This window comes from Xiphophorus couchianus, chromosome 22 (genome assembly GCF_001444195.1).
Source record: "Xiphophorus couchianus chromosome 22, X_couchianus-1.0, whole genome shotgun sequence".
NCBI lineage: Eukaryota > Metazoa > Chordata > Actinopteri > Cyprinodontiformes > Poeciliidae > Xiphophorus > Xiphophorus couchianus.
The window spans coordinates 17,708,032-17,720,583 of NC_040249.1; the positions used below are offsets into that span (position 1 = coordinate 17,708,032).

Consider the following 12,552-nt stretch of genomic DNA (forward strand, 5'->3'; position numbering starts at 1 on the left):
TTAACATTTTACAGCAGATTTTATTTCGAACATACTCTCATATACAAACCAGTGACTGAGAAAATGGCTCATGTAAAGCTGTACTCTCCACGTACAACATCCTGTTTGCCTTTTTTAATCTTTGCTTGCTTTCAAACCTCATGGATTTACAGTAAACTGGAACTGCAGGACATTTCTCTTGGTTAAATCATCATTTCAAATAGTCCTAAAAGTACTGCACTAATCTCCTGCTAAACACTGGACTACTGTAAATACCTGGACATGATACATCACATCGTAGTCAAGCATGTCCACACAGCTGAGGCGGGGGAGGAAAAAAAAAAAAAACTATTTACAGTACACAGCATTCAATTCAAACAAGAGCAAACTGGCCAAAATGTGTTAGATATTCCTAAAAGTTGACATCTAGAATCAAGTCTGTTTAATTTTAACTATATAACCAAAATGGTTTACTTTGGACACATAAGCGTGTAATCTTCAGAAGTGTACAGTGGCTTCAATCTAAGAAACAGGCATGAAATTAATGGTCTGTATCGCTCTACCAGCGCTGCCTCCAAACACACAGAACTGACATCCCAACCACACTTATCAAAAACAAAAACTCAAACTCACGCTGCACTGTAAATTTTTAAGACTGAATATATATTTTTGTTTATTATAAGTATTTGTAATTTTACATCCAATGTTAAAACCGACAACATTGCGACAACCAGCTTCCCCCCGCCCCCGAAAAACAAGCTTGTTAAAATAAATTTTTTTAAAGACCTTTTTAAAGCAAAGGCACATTCGTCAATATAGGTTTTTAAAAAGGAAAATAAAGGCAGGTCAAGCTAGCAGAGTCAGTCTGGGGAAGCTGAGGAGAGGAGCTGGGAGGCTTCTGTCTCAGAAACGCAACACGGAGAAAAACTTGGTTTAGCCGAGGAGGATCTGGGATGAGCGCGAAGGAAGATGGGACCTCATATCTCCGCTCCTCACTGCCACTTGTCCTGAGCCTCTCTCCTTTCTGTGGAGGTGAAGTTTGAGTCTGTCTGCAGGGGGCGCTGTGGCCAGTCACACCCAGGCCTGCCTGGATGGTGGGGAGTGAAGGAGGTCGGGACCAGAGAGCAGTTCCTCTTCCTCCTCCTCCTCCTCACAACCTATTTGAGGCTATTGGCTACATAGTCTGCGAGTCCAACAGGAGACCAGTGGCTAGTTTGAGGTGGGACCAGACTCGCTGCCTTACTGTCCTTCCCCTGCTGTGTCTCTATTGGTCCCTGATCGTAGGAGACTGAGTCAGAGAGTGAGGCTGTGGTGGGGGAGGGACGTGTTGCTCCGTGTCATACGAACACCTTGGCGAGAGCGTCCGCCCCGGCACTGGCGATGTAGCATTTAGACGGATGGAACGCCACGTCGTGGATCGATTCCTCGAATTTCTTTCTGTGAGCCGTGAACTCTTGGATGCAGGTTTTACTCTCCAGGTTCCACAGACGGATGGAGCAGTCGTGACCTGAGGACAAAACATGCAGGAAGTTGCTTAGAGGTTTGATATGGCTTTTAGCCCTGAAGAAATTTAATATTTTGCATGAATTAGGAGCAATGTTATGCTTCCTTGAACAGGTTAGAACAGGAGATACAAAACATGTTCATTGCCTTTTTTATACAAAATCATTCTTAGATAATGAGATTTCTGTATGCTCAGTCCTATTTCAAGCTCCTTTCAGCTGTTTTAGGGCCTCTTGTCACTTTAAATCCAAATTAGCTGCTCCTGACCCCCCAACTAAACTTTTACACTCGTGCGTGAAAATGGCTGCAAATAGCTGTGCAATTATACAACCCTACATCTTTGAAAAGCAGAAGTGTAGCCTCCTGCACTAGACACACTGACCAAAATAAAACATTATTTTTCTAGAAAATATTAAAAAGCAAACAAATGAAGCAATTTAATATTTTCTTTTTCCCCCTCTGAGTGCATGCAGTCAAATTAAAGCTTGGCTACTTCTACAATTTGAGATCCTGCAAGGAAACGTAAGGCTAAATAATACTTTAAGGCTTTCCGCACATCTTTACCAGTGGTGTTAATTAATGTTGAGGGAGGTGTAGTAAATAAATATAATTTAAAATCCTTGTTCGGCATAATTCACATTTTCTAAATACTGCCAGTTATTTTAGACTGGGTTTGAGTCAACCATTCAAGCCACAGAAGAAGAAAGCAGAAGAGAATGTTAGATACTCACTGCCTGACATGAGATAAAGTCCGTTTGGATCCACAGCTAAGCTGGTGACGGCGTCCAGATGGGCCACCATGGAGTGAATCAGCTTCCCGCTGTTATTGTCAAAGAATTTGATGTGTCTGTCCTCCTGCGCTGTGATGGTGATTGGAAAAGTTGGGTGGCTGAGGACCTTGTTGATCTGGCAGGGGGTTCCTGGTTAAAGGAAAAAAAAAAAGATTTAACGATGAAAAACACAGAAATATCTGACTCCAAACAAAGATGTGACAACCAGAGAAAGTGTTAGTCAACACAGATTCAATGGTCAACACAAGTTACTACATAAAGGGAGCGTCTTGCAAAGATATTCACAAATAGGCCTGTCACAACAATCAATAAATCTATTAATTGCATAATAAATGAAAACATGCTTAGTAATTTCCATTGTAAAAACTTTTGCAAGAAAGTCCTTTTAAGGTGTTTGATGCATAATTTTCAACATTTTGAAATGAGACTGCACACTGCAAGAACAATAGCTTACTAAGCAAGAACACTTGAAATAAGACAAAACTAACTTACAAGCAACTTTTCAGCAAGAAATTGGTGCTTGTTTTAAGTCAATAATTCCTTAATATTGATAAAAGAAGCATGAGTTCCACTGGCATATTATTTCACTTATAACATGGGATCACTGTCTTGTTTTAATAATTTGTCAGTGAAACTGGTACGTTTTCAATCAATATTAAACAATTATTTACTAAAAATAAACCTCCTTTGTCTAACTGAAAGTTACTTTTTAGTTTTGTCTTATCTTAAGTGTAGTAAGATGTTTACACCAGAACTAGACAAAAAATACTCTAAGATTTCATGTTTTTTGAAGAGCAGGAAAAGTTTAATAGTGCATGATCGACTTTAAATGATTCGGTTTCCTCATAAAATTAAACTTTGTTAGATCCGAATCACTGGGAAGTGAAGAGGAAAATGGCTGCACACAAATGGATGTAATTGCCCAGTAATTTAGTCATTTAAACAGTGAGTCAATGTTTGTTCAAGGTGCAACATGAACAATTTGTTCTACATTTTCAGCCCACCTCGGTTTATGCCTTGTGCAGCTCGTCCCTAAACTTACCTGGTTCCAGATTAGATTCCATACTGAGCACCAGCTGGCGGGTCTCCATGTTGAAGAGGCCGATCTGGCCGTTTGTAAAGGATGTGACCAGATGAGCTGGTTCACTGCACACCAGGTCCACAGAGGACGAAACTCCCAACTCTAGCAGAGGGTTAAACAAGTGCAAGTTTTAATTCATCAATTTTTAATAAAGACAATAAAAAGGTAAACTTAATGTATTTGAATCTGGTTGTTACTTTTGTTTTCGTTGAATACTGCGAGCGAAGGGGAGGTGGTGTTGGCGTCCCACAGCCTGACGGTTCCGTCGGCGGAGCAGGAGAGGAGGCGCTGGTGTGCGCTGCTGTACACCAGACCCCACACCGAGTCGGTGTGTCCACTCAGCTCCCCGCGCAGCACTGACGGGTCTGAAAACACGGGGACCAAGGTCACCTTTCATGCTTTGCCGCTAAAAATCACTCCTGGTTCAATCAAAACACACGCTGAGGTTACCGTAGGAGTCGTAGGGGTCGATGTTCGGGTTGGGTGTGTTCCAGCACTGGATGGTGCCGTCGACCCCTCCGCTGAAACACTGTTCCCCTGTACTGCTCATCACCACACTCAGTACAGCGCCTCTGTTGTGTTTTACATAATAAAATAGCAAACATTAAGTAATCTCTATCACAAGCTGAAAAAAAAAAAGAATCGACAAAAGTGCCGTATTTTACCTGTGGGCCCTGAAAGTGTAGATAGGCTCCACGTCTAAAGATGTACTCCTGCTGACAAAATGTTGATTAATTTAATAAAAAAATAAATAAAAACAAATATTTGAAATCTGAAGCAAAATTAAGCCTCCCATTGATTTACCACTGTGGGACAAAAATATAGCTTTATATGGTTTAATATGGCTCATATTTACTGCGACAAACATGAGCCTCAAATAGGACTGAGACTGAAATCATGCAGAAAAGGCTGAATAAAATCACTGCTGGGTAAGAAATTGAACATAAATAAAATAATCTTTATATCTTAAATATTGTACTAATATGCTTCTGATTTAATATTTGTATTTTTATTTTGTTTTTGTTTTGTTCCATTTTTTTCTGATGCAAGTGGAATAAAAAGTGGCCAAATTTTGGTGGGAACTCTAATTTTTCATATTTTTTTCCACAAGCCTTTTAATATTTTTAAAAAAATGCTAGATATAAATTTTTACAAATTTTTCCATTGATTGGTTTTGGAATCCCTTCACAATTTCACACAAGCTAAATGTATTTTTAATGCACAAAAAACAACATTTTGATTCATAAAATAGGATCATTTATTTTTAACATTCAGCGGCTCTAATTGTGCCCAATTTTAAGCACCATTTCTGGGTCATTTACATTTTTTTGTGACAATAAATATTTCATTGTAATTTCTACTTGAAACAAGTTACACTAGAGTTATCTCTTTGTTTTATTTTCCTTAAATTTTTTTTTAAGCTACATTTTACACACCAAGATATTTTTTAGCTGCTTGTTTTCTGTAATTAGTTTCAGTCATGCAGCATAAGTACAATGCTGAGATAAAAAAAAAAATAAAATAAAAAACTCATTTCATCTTTTCTAGTCTTGGAGCTGCTGGGTTACGTCCTTCTGCAGAAGAGTGTCAAATAAACACACAAAAAAGCTGCAGCTACAGGATTTGTTTTGCTCATATTTGGTAGGAAAAGTAAAAACCGTGGTATGAAGGTGAGTTAATAGAGAGCTGAAGCTTTCTTACTTCTTGGCTGGAGCGGTTTTCTGCAGGTTCCACATTTTGAGCGTGTGATCCTCAGAAGCAGTGATCAGGACCGGCTCCACAGGGTGAAAGGTCAGAGCGCGAATCCCGTCAAAATGACTCCGCAGGGTGAATTTGGGGTTCCACGTTTTTCTCATGGCATCTTTATTGTTGCCAATCTGAGGGAAAACAACAGCAAATTATAAAAGTGTAAGGACAATCGTACAAATAAATATCACTAAGAATGTTTCCAGCAGAATTAAATAGTTGATTTTCATGGTTATTAAAGTAAATCTGCAGTTGTACAGTTAGTTTAGGGAATAATGATATTTGTGTTCTACAAGAGTCTATCTCACTTAAAAAATATATATATAAAACACCCTTTGAATTTGACATTTCCAACACAAGTAAGTGACATAATTTTGCCCCATGCCACTCACATCATACACCATGCTGTCGGCCTCGTTGGCCACAGTGAGTCCAGCCAGTTCCCCCAGGCCCAGAACGTTCTCCAGGTCCTCCTCTGTGGCCATAATGAACGACTTTCCTGGTGTGGGTGGGAAAGTGAGCGCTTCAACTGCGGAAAGGACAAATAAAAAACATCTGTCAATCGGTGAAGAACTGGCAGAAGGGACAGGAAATGCGTTTTGTACTTAGTGAGTCACCTTCTTCTGTCCTGTTCCCCTCGTGTTCGCTGAAGCGCGGCACGTTGGGCCGGGACTGTGGGGTCGGCTGAGGCTGCATGTGAGACAGGTCCTCTGTGTCTCTCAGGTTAGCCAGCATGTCTTGCAGCTTAGAACGGTTGGGCCCTGTTAACGAGTTAGGTTCAACGTTCAAACAACCGACATGTTTGGATGGAGTGGAAGAAGAAAAAAAAAATAACAACCAGAAAGCGGTGGGTATATGCTGAAGCAACAGAGAAAAAAATGAATATAGAAGGAAGCACTGAAAAAAGAAAAATCAGTAAAAACAGTGGATGATGGGAGGCCAGTAGTAGAGTCCTGCAAAGGTAGAGAAGAAGTTAAGGCACATTTATCTTTAACGGTGAATTGTGGAGAGCAACAGTCATTGGCTTGAAGGTAAAACAAATTTTGGTCTTTATATATTTATTTTTAAGTTACATAACATTAAACTTGAAATAAATTCTAAAAACAACAATTAGAAGGACATTTTCCCCTTCAGATTCTTCAAACAGAACTATTTTATCTCCAATTTGGAGAAATGTGCTGTGAACCCCCCCCCCCAAAAAAAAAACAGAGCAGTGCTTTGAATTTATTGTTATTCTCTGATCCACAAACAGTGAAAAATACCAATGATTATTTCAGTAATCAATTATTCTATTGAATAGTTAAATAAGAAGTGGCACATTCTGCAGATTTTAACCACTGAAGCATTTTTGTACATCAGAAATACATTAAAATATGCACATAAACAAATAATAAATTCCTTTTTAAATAATAAACATTTTATTGCCTAAAATGCAATAACATATTTTCATTTAGTGTATGCAGCTAAAAAATATCTTGATGTGAAAAATGTAGGCCTTTCTGTGCAACTTGACATCAAGAGCTAATATGGCTAAACTGCTGAAAAACAAAAGGTGCTTATAATGGGGAAAAAATGTTTATTATTATTTTTTCACAGTAGTTGAACCTGGTGAATTTAAAACTATGCCACTTGAGGTCTGAGTAGAACATATTTAAAGACAAATCAGGTTTCTTTTTAATTTTATTTATTTTACTTTAAATGCAAAATGTATATTCTTTTTAGAGTTTTGGCTTAATTGCTGCTCTGAATGTTATTCTTTCAGCAAATTGACTTTTGGATTCTGTACACTTCTTGAAGAAATGTTTGTGTGAACTTTTACATCTATTATCTATTTAGCTTCATGCACCTGCTGGAAATGAGACTTAATGACTTAACTCATGAAATCCAACTACATGTCCCAACAAGCCTTTAAAAATAAATCTTAGTTTAGTAAAAGGCAGCCTTGTGCTTGTCAGTCAGTGGTCTTTGATATTTTAACTTCAGCTAGAAAGTCTCTCCACATGAACACCAAAGTGATAAAGCACCAAAAGAGTGAAGAAAAATCTTAGGATTTCTGTTAGATCATAACAGGAAAAATGAAAGCGAAAAAAGTTTGAGAAAAAAAAAAGGAGTTGAAGTACGTTGTTGATCTCATGATCAATCAAAGAAGGAAAAGTCTGCATGGAACATGTAAGAGCTCTCAGTTGGTAAACAAGGTTTAAGTGAGTTTTTAATCTGAGAGCAATCTTATTACTCAGCTAAGTCACTTCTCAAAAAAGCTTCTATTGGCTGTTAATCTATATCAGCAGCTATATTATTTGCTACTGGAGTATCAACATGGCAGGTGGACAAGGACATCAATGAAGATCATTATGTTGTTATGGCTACAAAGACAGAGAAACAGATGTCTGCAGAGATGGCTAAAAGCCCAGAAAGGAGACGGAATGCCTTACTGACACAAAGTGTTACTTAGTTGCTAACATTTAACAAAGACGAGATGATGGTGTGAAGATGAAATGAAGGGAAACAAACAAATGCAACAGACAAGACATGCATCAAGCATTACACTTCATATGGGAGGGGATTTAATGGCATTTGCAAGCACTAACTGGAAAACAAAGAACAGAGAGAGACAAAGGAAGGAGCGGCTAGAGGAGGAGATGAAAAAAGATGCTCTCTTTTGATCGGAGGCATTTTGATCGAGCTCAGAAAAGTCAGGCTCTGCAGAGAGAAGAGACTGAAGGAGGCAGCAATGTCTATCGGCACTTACTCTTCACCCCCTTTTTCCCCTTGCGCTCCTTTTTGTACTGCTCCTTGAGTTTGTTTATCACTCCCGGGTCCACATCCCAGGCCTCAGAAACGGGACCCTGCTCGTCCTTGTCTACACAGGGGAACAAAAACCAGACCGAGAGGCTGTTGAGGAGCTGCATGGCCGACGAGAGGCTGAGCTGGAGATGCAGGCCTCTCTCAGGCCCAGAGGTTTTATTGAGTTGGTGGGTTTTAAACAACTAGACTAATAGGATTCTCCAGATTCTCCTCATATTTTTTTCTTTACTAGAATTGCGTTCTGTTAAGAACTACTGTTGGGTGAAGAATTAATCAAATTTAGGAACAGTCAGATTTTTAAGCATTAAAAAAGATTTTTTTTTCACATAGTTCCTAACTAACGTATTGAATTTGTTTGCATTTTGTCACGTTACAACCAGAAACTTCCATGTAATTTAATGGGCATTTATGTCAGAACAAAACACATTAGTGCACAACTCATGTGGAAATAAAATCATTTTCAGTTTATTTTTGTAAGTAGAAACATGAAACTTTTTGAAGGTTATTATAATACAGTTCACAATTACTAGATTAAAAAATTAATTGATCATTATTTCAATAATTGAGTCATCACGATTAATCTGATTAATCATTTCAGACCTATGTAATTGTAAAGAAAAATGTTTGAAAGACATTAATTATGCATTACTTTTGCTGGTTTATCATATAAAATCCCAATAAACCACACTGAAGTTTATGGTTGTAACGAGAAACAAAAATTATTTTTGGGTTGCGAATATTTTTGCGAGCTACTATGTATTTTTTTTAAGGCTGATATTGATCTGGGTGGAAACAAGTGAAAGACACAGAGTGGGCTGGCTATGGGAACACAGTGGAAGACAAACTGTGGGTTAAACAGAGGCAGTCATGGTTCATGACCACAGCGTGATTTATGAATGAAGACTCCAGAAACATCACCAAACTGTTAGAAACATTTTAAGATAACTGCATCAAACAATAAGTGATGTGTTCTCATCAGTTTTTCATGTTGTTGACTCTGTGACCGTTTCTGATGTCTCAGACTCACCCCAGTCAGTGCCGTCTCCGGTCCCCCGGGACTCTGATGACGTGTCCATCTCGTCAGGATTCGACAGGAAGTCGAAGTCCTTCAGGGCCTCCTTTGTGTCGGGATCCTCACTGGTGTCCATACTGGCTGGAGATGATGACGACGACGATGAGGGCTTTTTTCGCACAATCTGAGGAAGAGTTTAGTTTCTTTACTCTCCATGAACATCCTGGACCAAGCTAAACTGTTTTGACGTAACAACGTAGACAGGTTCCTTACAGTCCTGGATTCCACATTAGTCCTGTCTTTCCCGTCGCTGTCTTCCTCCTCATCTTCATCACTGAAGTCTGCATTCTCGATGAATTTGAAGGCCTCCAGCACAGCGCTTGTGTCAGAAAGCTCAGCTTTTCTGCACAGACAAAAATACTTTTATCAAAACAGTTCCCAAAACACATAGCGCTCATGGATTTGATTTACACGACCCCAGGGTTTTTTATTTATACCAACACATCAACATGGCCGAGCAATAAATGAATCAGAGTTTCATTTATTGATTTAGTCTCTACAATAACAAGCACAACGGATTTTATGCTTAAAATTAGAAAAAAAAACATGTTTCCATGTTTTGAAAATGGTGCTAGTCAAACGGAAAAGTCCAAGTTAGAAAAACCTGAGTTATAACGATGGGGAAGCTTGAACCTTGATATCCGTACTCTATAACATTCTATGATAATGAAGGACAAAATTAATCAGAATGTCAAAATCTAATTTTCAAACTTTTTCCTTTAGCAGCTATCAGGATCTAATTTTTAAAATCAGAACCTTACGTAAAAATATATAAATAAAAATAGTAATAATGACAACCAGGATTTCTTTGTGTTTAAGACTTCTAAAAATCTTTAAGATTTAAATGTAATACCTTCATCAATCATAAAGACAGTGGTGTCCAAACATTTTGTCACATGGGCCAAAACAAACCCACATGTACAAAAAAACTATTTCAAGAAACATATATAAATAATCAAAGCCTGCAGTATTTTAATTAAATATATAAGGTTATCAGATGTTATTAGTAGGGCAGAGATGTGTGTATCATTGTGAATCTGATGCAAAGAAATTTTGCTCATTTCTCTTTTTGCAAATTGTTTTTAGTTCAATTTAAAAAAATTGACACATTTTTGTGTTTTCTCACGATAAGAGCAAGATTTGGGTCACGCCTTCTTTAAAAATGCCTGCTGTGTTTAGCTAAGTTCAATAAATTCACTAAAAGCAGATCTGGAAGAACAAACATCTTCTGTGTTTAAGTGGATGGATTGATATAATTATTCTTACTAAGAAATGAAAGAAAATGCAAGTCTGTTTATTAAAGACAAATACATTGTGTTTAAAACATTTTATCCTTAAAGGACATTTATCACTTTTTATTTTTCTCTGATTGCAAATAAAGACTCCATCTGATTCAACCATCTGAGCTGGTGAGCCATATTTATATCATTTGGTTTTATCCTGATATTTTGATATTATTTAGACAAATATTGCCCCAGCATGGTGGAGCTGATAGTGGATACAGTAACAGCAACATTCTGATTTAAGTTTGCAAAACAAACCGTATATGCCATGATCTGTTGAAATACTAAATAATAACTAACAAGAAACATCCAGTTATGCTATTTCAACAAGACAGTCAAAGTAATGAACCTCTTGGCAGTTTGGCATTTCTGTTGTCTGTCAATTATTATTAAGACAATCATCAGCTACATCTTTATTTAACCTTTATTAAATCATGCAGGACAGATTAAGAACAATTTCTTATTTACAATTGTTGCTTAGTGCGAGGAAGGAGCTGTTATAGCAGGCAAGATTTAAATAACAAACTAATATAAACATTATACCATGTATTCATGTTAACAAGGACAATTAGAAAGACATTACTAAATAATCAAAATAAATATAGAGTCACTAATCCAGCCCCAACTGGGAACGTCAGGCGGCACGAAGAGCAAAACACTGATTATCTGGAAGATGTTGGCAACATAAACCGCAGAGATCAAAGTTTCCTGAGATGTTTTGTAATATGTTTGATCACATAAAAAGAAACTGAAAGAAAAGCATGAAAGACATGGGGGGATACTTCTTGGAAAGACCTGTTCTAAACTAAATGTTTGCAGCTTGGAGCAAATAATGAAACTGAAACAATACAGCAGAATAAAGTGCATTTGCAGTTCCGCAGCGAGGAGGTAATCATCTGTCTGCAGCCAATTGGATGGGACAGTCCAGCTCTGCTCTGTCCCAGAACAAACAGATCTATAGATAGGCTAAAGTGTTTGTTTATCTAGATGTGTCTAAGGATCAATTCTGCACTCAGATTCCTTAAAACTGATTATCTCACAGCATGTCCTCAACAGATGCAGGATTACTGGCGTATACTCACCCTCTGGTCCCCTTTGGTGTCGAGTTCGGCCCGTTGACCGAAGGCTCCGTGCTCATCCGTTCTCCAGTCTTGCCGGCTCCATCGCCGGCGAGACCCAGCAGGGCTCGGACCCTCTGTGACTTTACATCCAAGATGGTGTCTGTGTAACCCACCTCCTGCAGGTACCTGCAAACAAGGTAGAAAGGGAGTTTAGAAAACAGAGGAAATAAGCAACCCCAGAAAAAAACGGAACTCTTCTCTTCATCTGCAGCCCACAGTAAAATTTACTCTGGCCTCCAGCCTGAAACGGTGCCTCCTTGCAGATAGATGGCACTGCTGTGAGGGCTCTTCCTGCTGCAGTGCTCATTAGAAACAGTGACCACCACACTGCCAACCCCTCTTTATAGTGCAGAACACATTTATTGCCCCTCCTGGTAATTTCTGATTGGTCATCCATGACGTTTTGATTAATTAGGGTATAAAGACTTGTGTCTCTTTAGTCACTGCCATGAGTGCTGGGGGATGACACCTAATTACAGCAACTCATCTCCATGTACGATAAAGAGGATGGTTAAAGGGTCAGTGTTATGCATTTCCCAGGCACATGGATCCATTTTATAGCACAATAAAGTAACTATGTGGCCTACAGTTGTTATAAAAATGCTATTTATATCAAAGGCTTTGAAATTGGCGTCAGTCTTAAGACGTTCCTCAGCTGTGTTGGGTCATCAAGGAGATTAAAGGATTTCTCAAACAGGCATGAAAGAATCAAAGTAAAAATCAAGGTATGTTTTTGATAAATAAACTAATGTTGAGGAACATACCTTGTTCTTCATCAAGGCATGTTGATTTACATCATTTGAGCTTTACATGATGTAAAGCTAAAAAAAAAAAACAAAATAAACTTTTAACCAAAATAGAAAAATGACCATTTAAGGCTTTTAAATTTTTTTACCAGGATGTCAAAACAATTTATTGTGTAAAGAGCTCTGACCAATCCTTGTGATTTTGTATGATTTCAACTTCAAATCATACAAAGTTCCTGTATAATAAGTTGGTCTTTATATTTGAGCCACTTTTCCAGCTTAAAGACATTAAAGCTGCAGACTGTAACTTAAAAAAACTATTCCAACATATTTGTTAAAAATGTCACTCTGTTGTGACAGCATAGTATGTGACACATAATCTGTGAAAAAAAATTAGCTCCAGTGCTCCCAGTTCTAACTGCAGA

The 12,552-nt window shown here is 38.0% G+C and overlaps 1 protein-coding gene across 4 annotated transcripts in view; it reads right to left on the reverse strand.

The window, feature by feature from the left end:
- Positions 1–12,552, reverse strand: part of LOC114138524 (striatin) — a 33,028-nt gene continuing 20,476 nt past the window's right edge. The window contains exons 5-17 of one of the 4 annotated variants that reach the window (XM_028007845.1): positions 11,343–11,507; positions 9,191–9,320; positions 8,933–9,101; positions 7,850–7,960; positions 5,718–5,861; positions 5,493–5,629; positions 5,056–5,231; positions 4,020–4,067; positions 3,805–3,926; positions 3,552–3,719; positions 3,316–3,456; positions 2,214–2,402; positions 1–1,486 (exon numbers count right to left, since the gene is read on the reverse strand). In XM_028007845.1, the coding sequence (XP_027863646.1) occupies positions 1,317–1,486; positions 2,214–2,402; positions 3,316–3,456; positions 3,552–3,719; positions 3,805–3,926; positions 4,020–4,067; positions 5,056–5,231; positions 5,493–5,629; positions 5,718–5,861; positions 7,850–7,960; positions 8,933–9,101; positions 9,191–9,320; positions 11,343–11,507 (1,870 nt within the window). In that variant the 3' untranslated portion in view covers positions 1–1,316. Of the gene's footprint in view, positions 1,487–2,213; positions 2,403–3,315; positions 3,457–3,551; positions 3,720–3,804; positions 3,927–4,019; positions 4,071–5,055; positions 5,232–5,492; positions 5,630–5,717; positions 5,862–7,849; positions 7,961–8,932; positions 9,102–9,190; positions 9,321–11,342; positions 11,508–12,552 lie in introns of all 4 variants that reach the window. The other 3 variants (XM_028007844.1, XM_028007847.1, XM_028007846.1) reach the window with 3 other exon arrangements.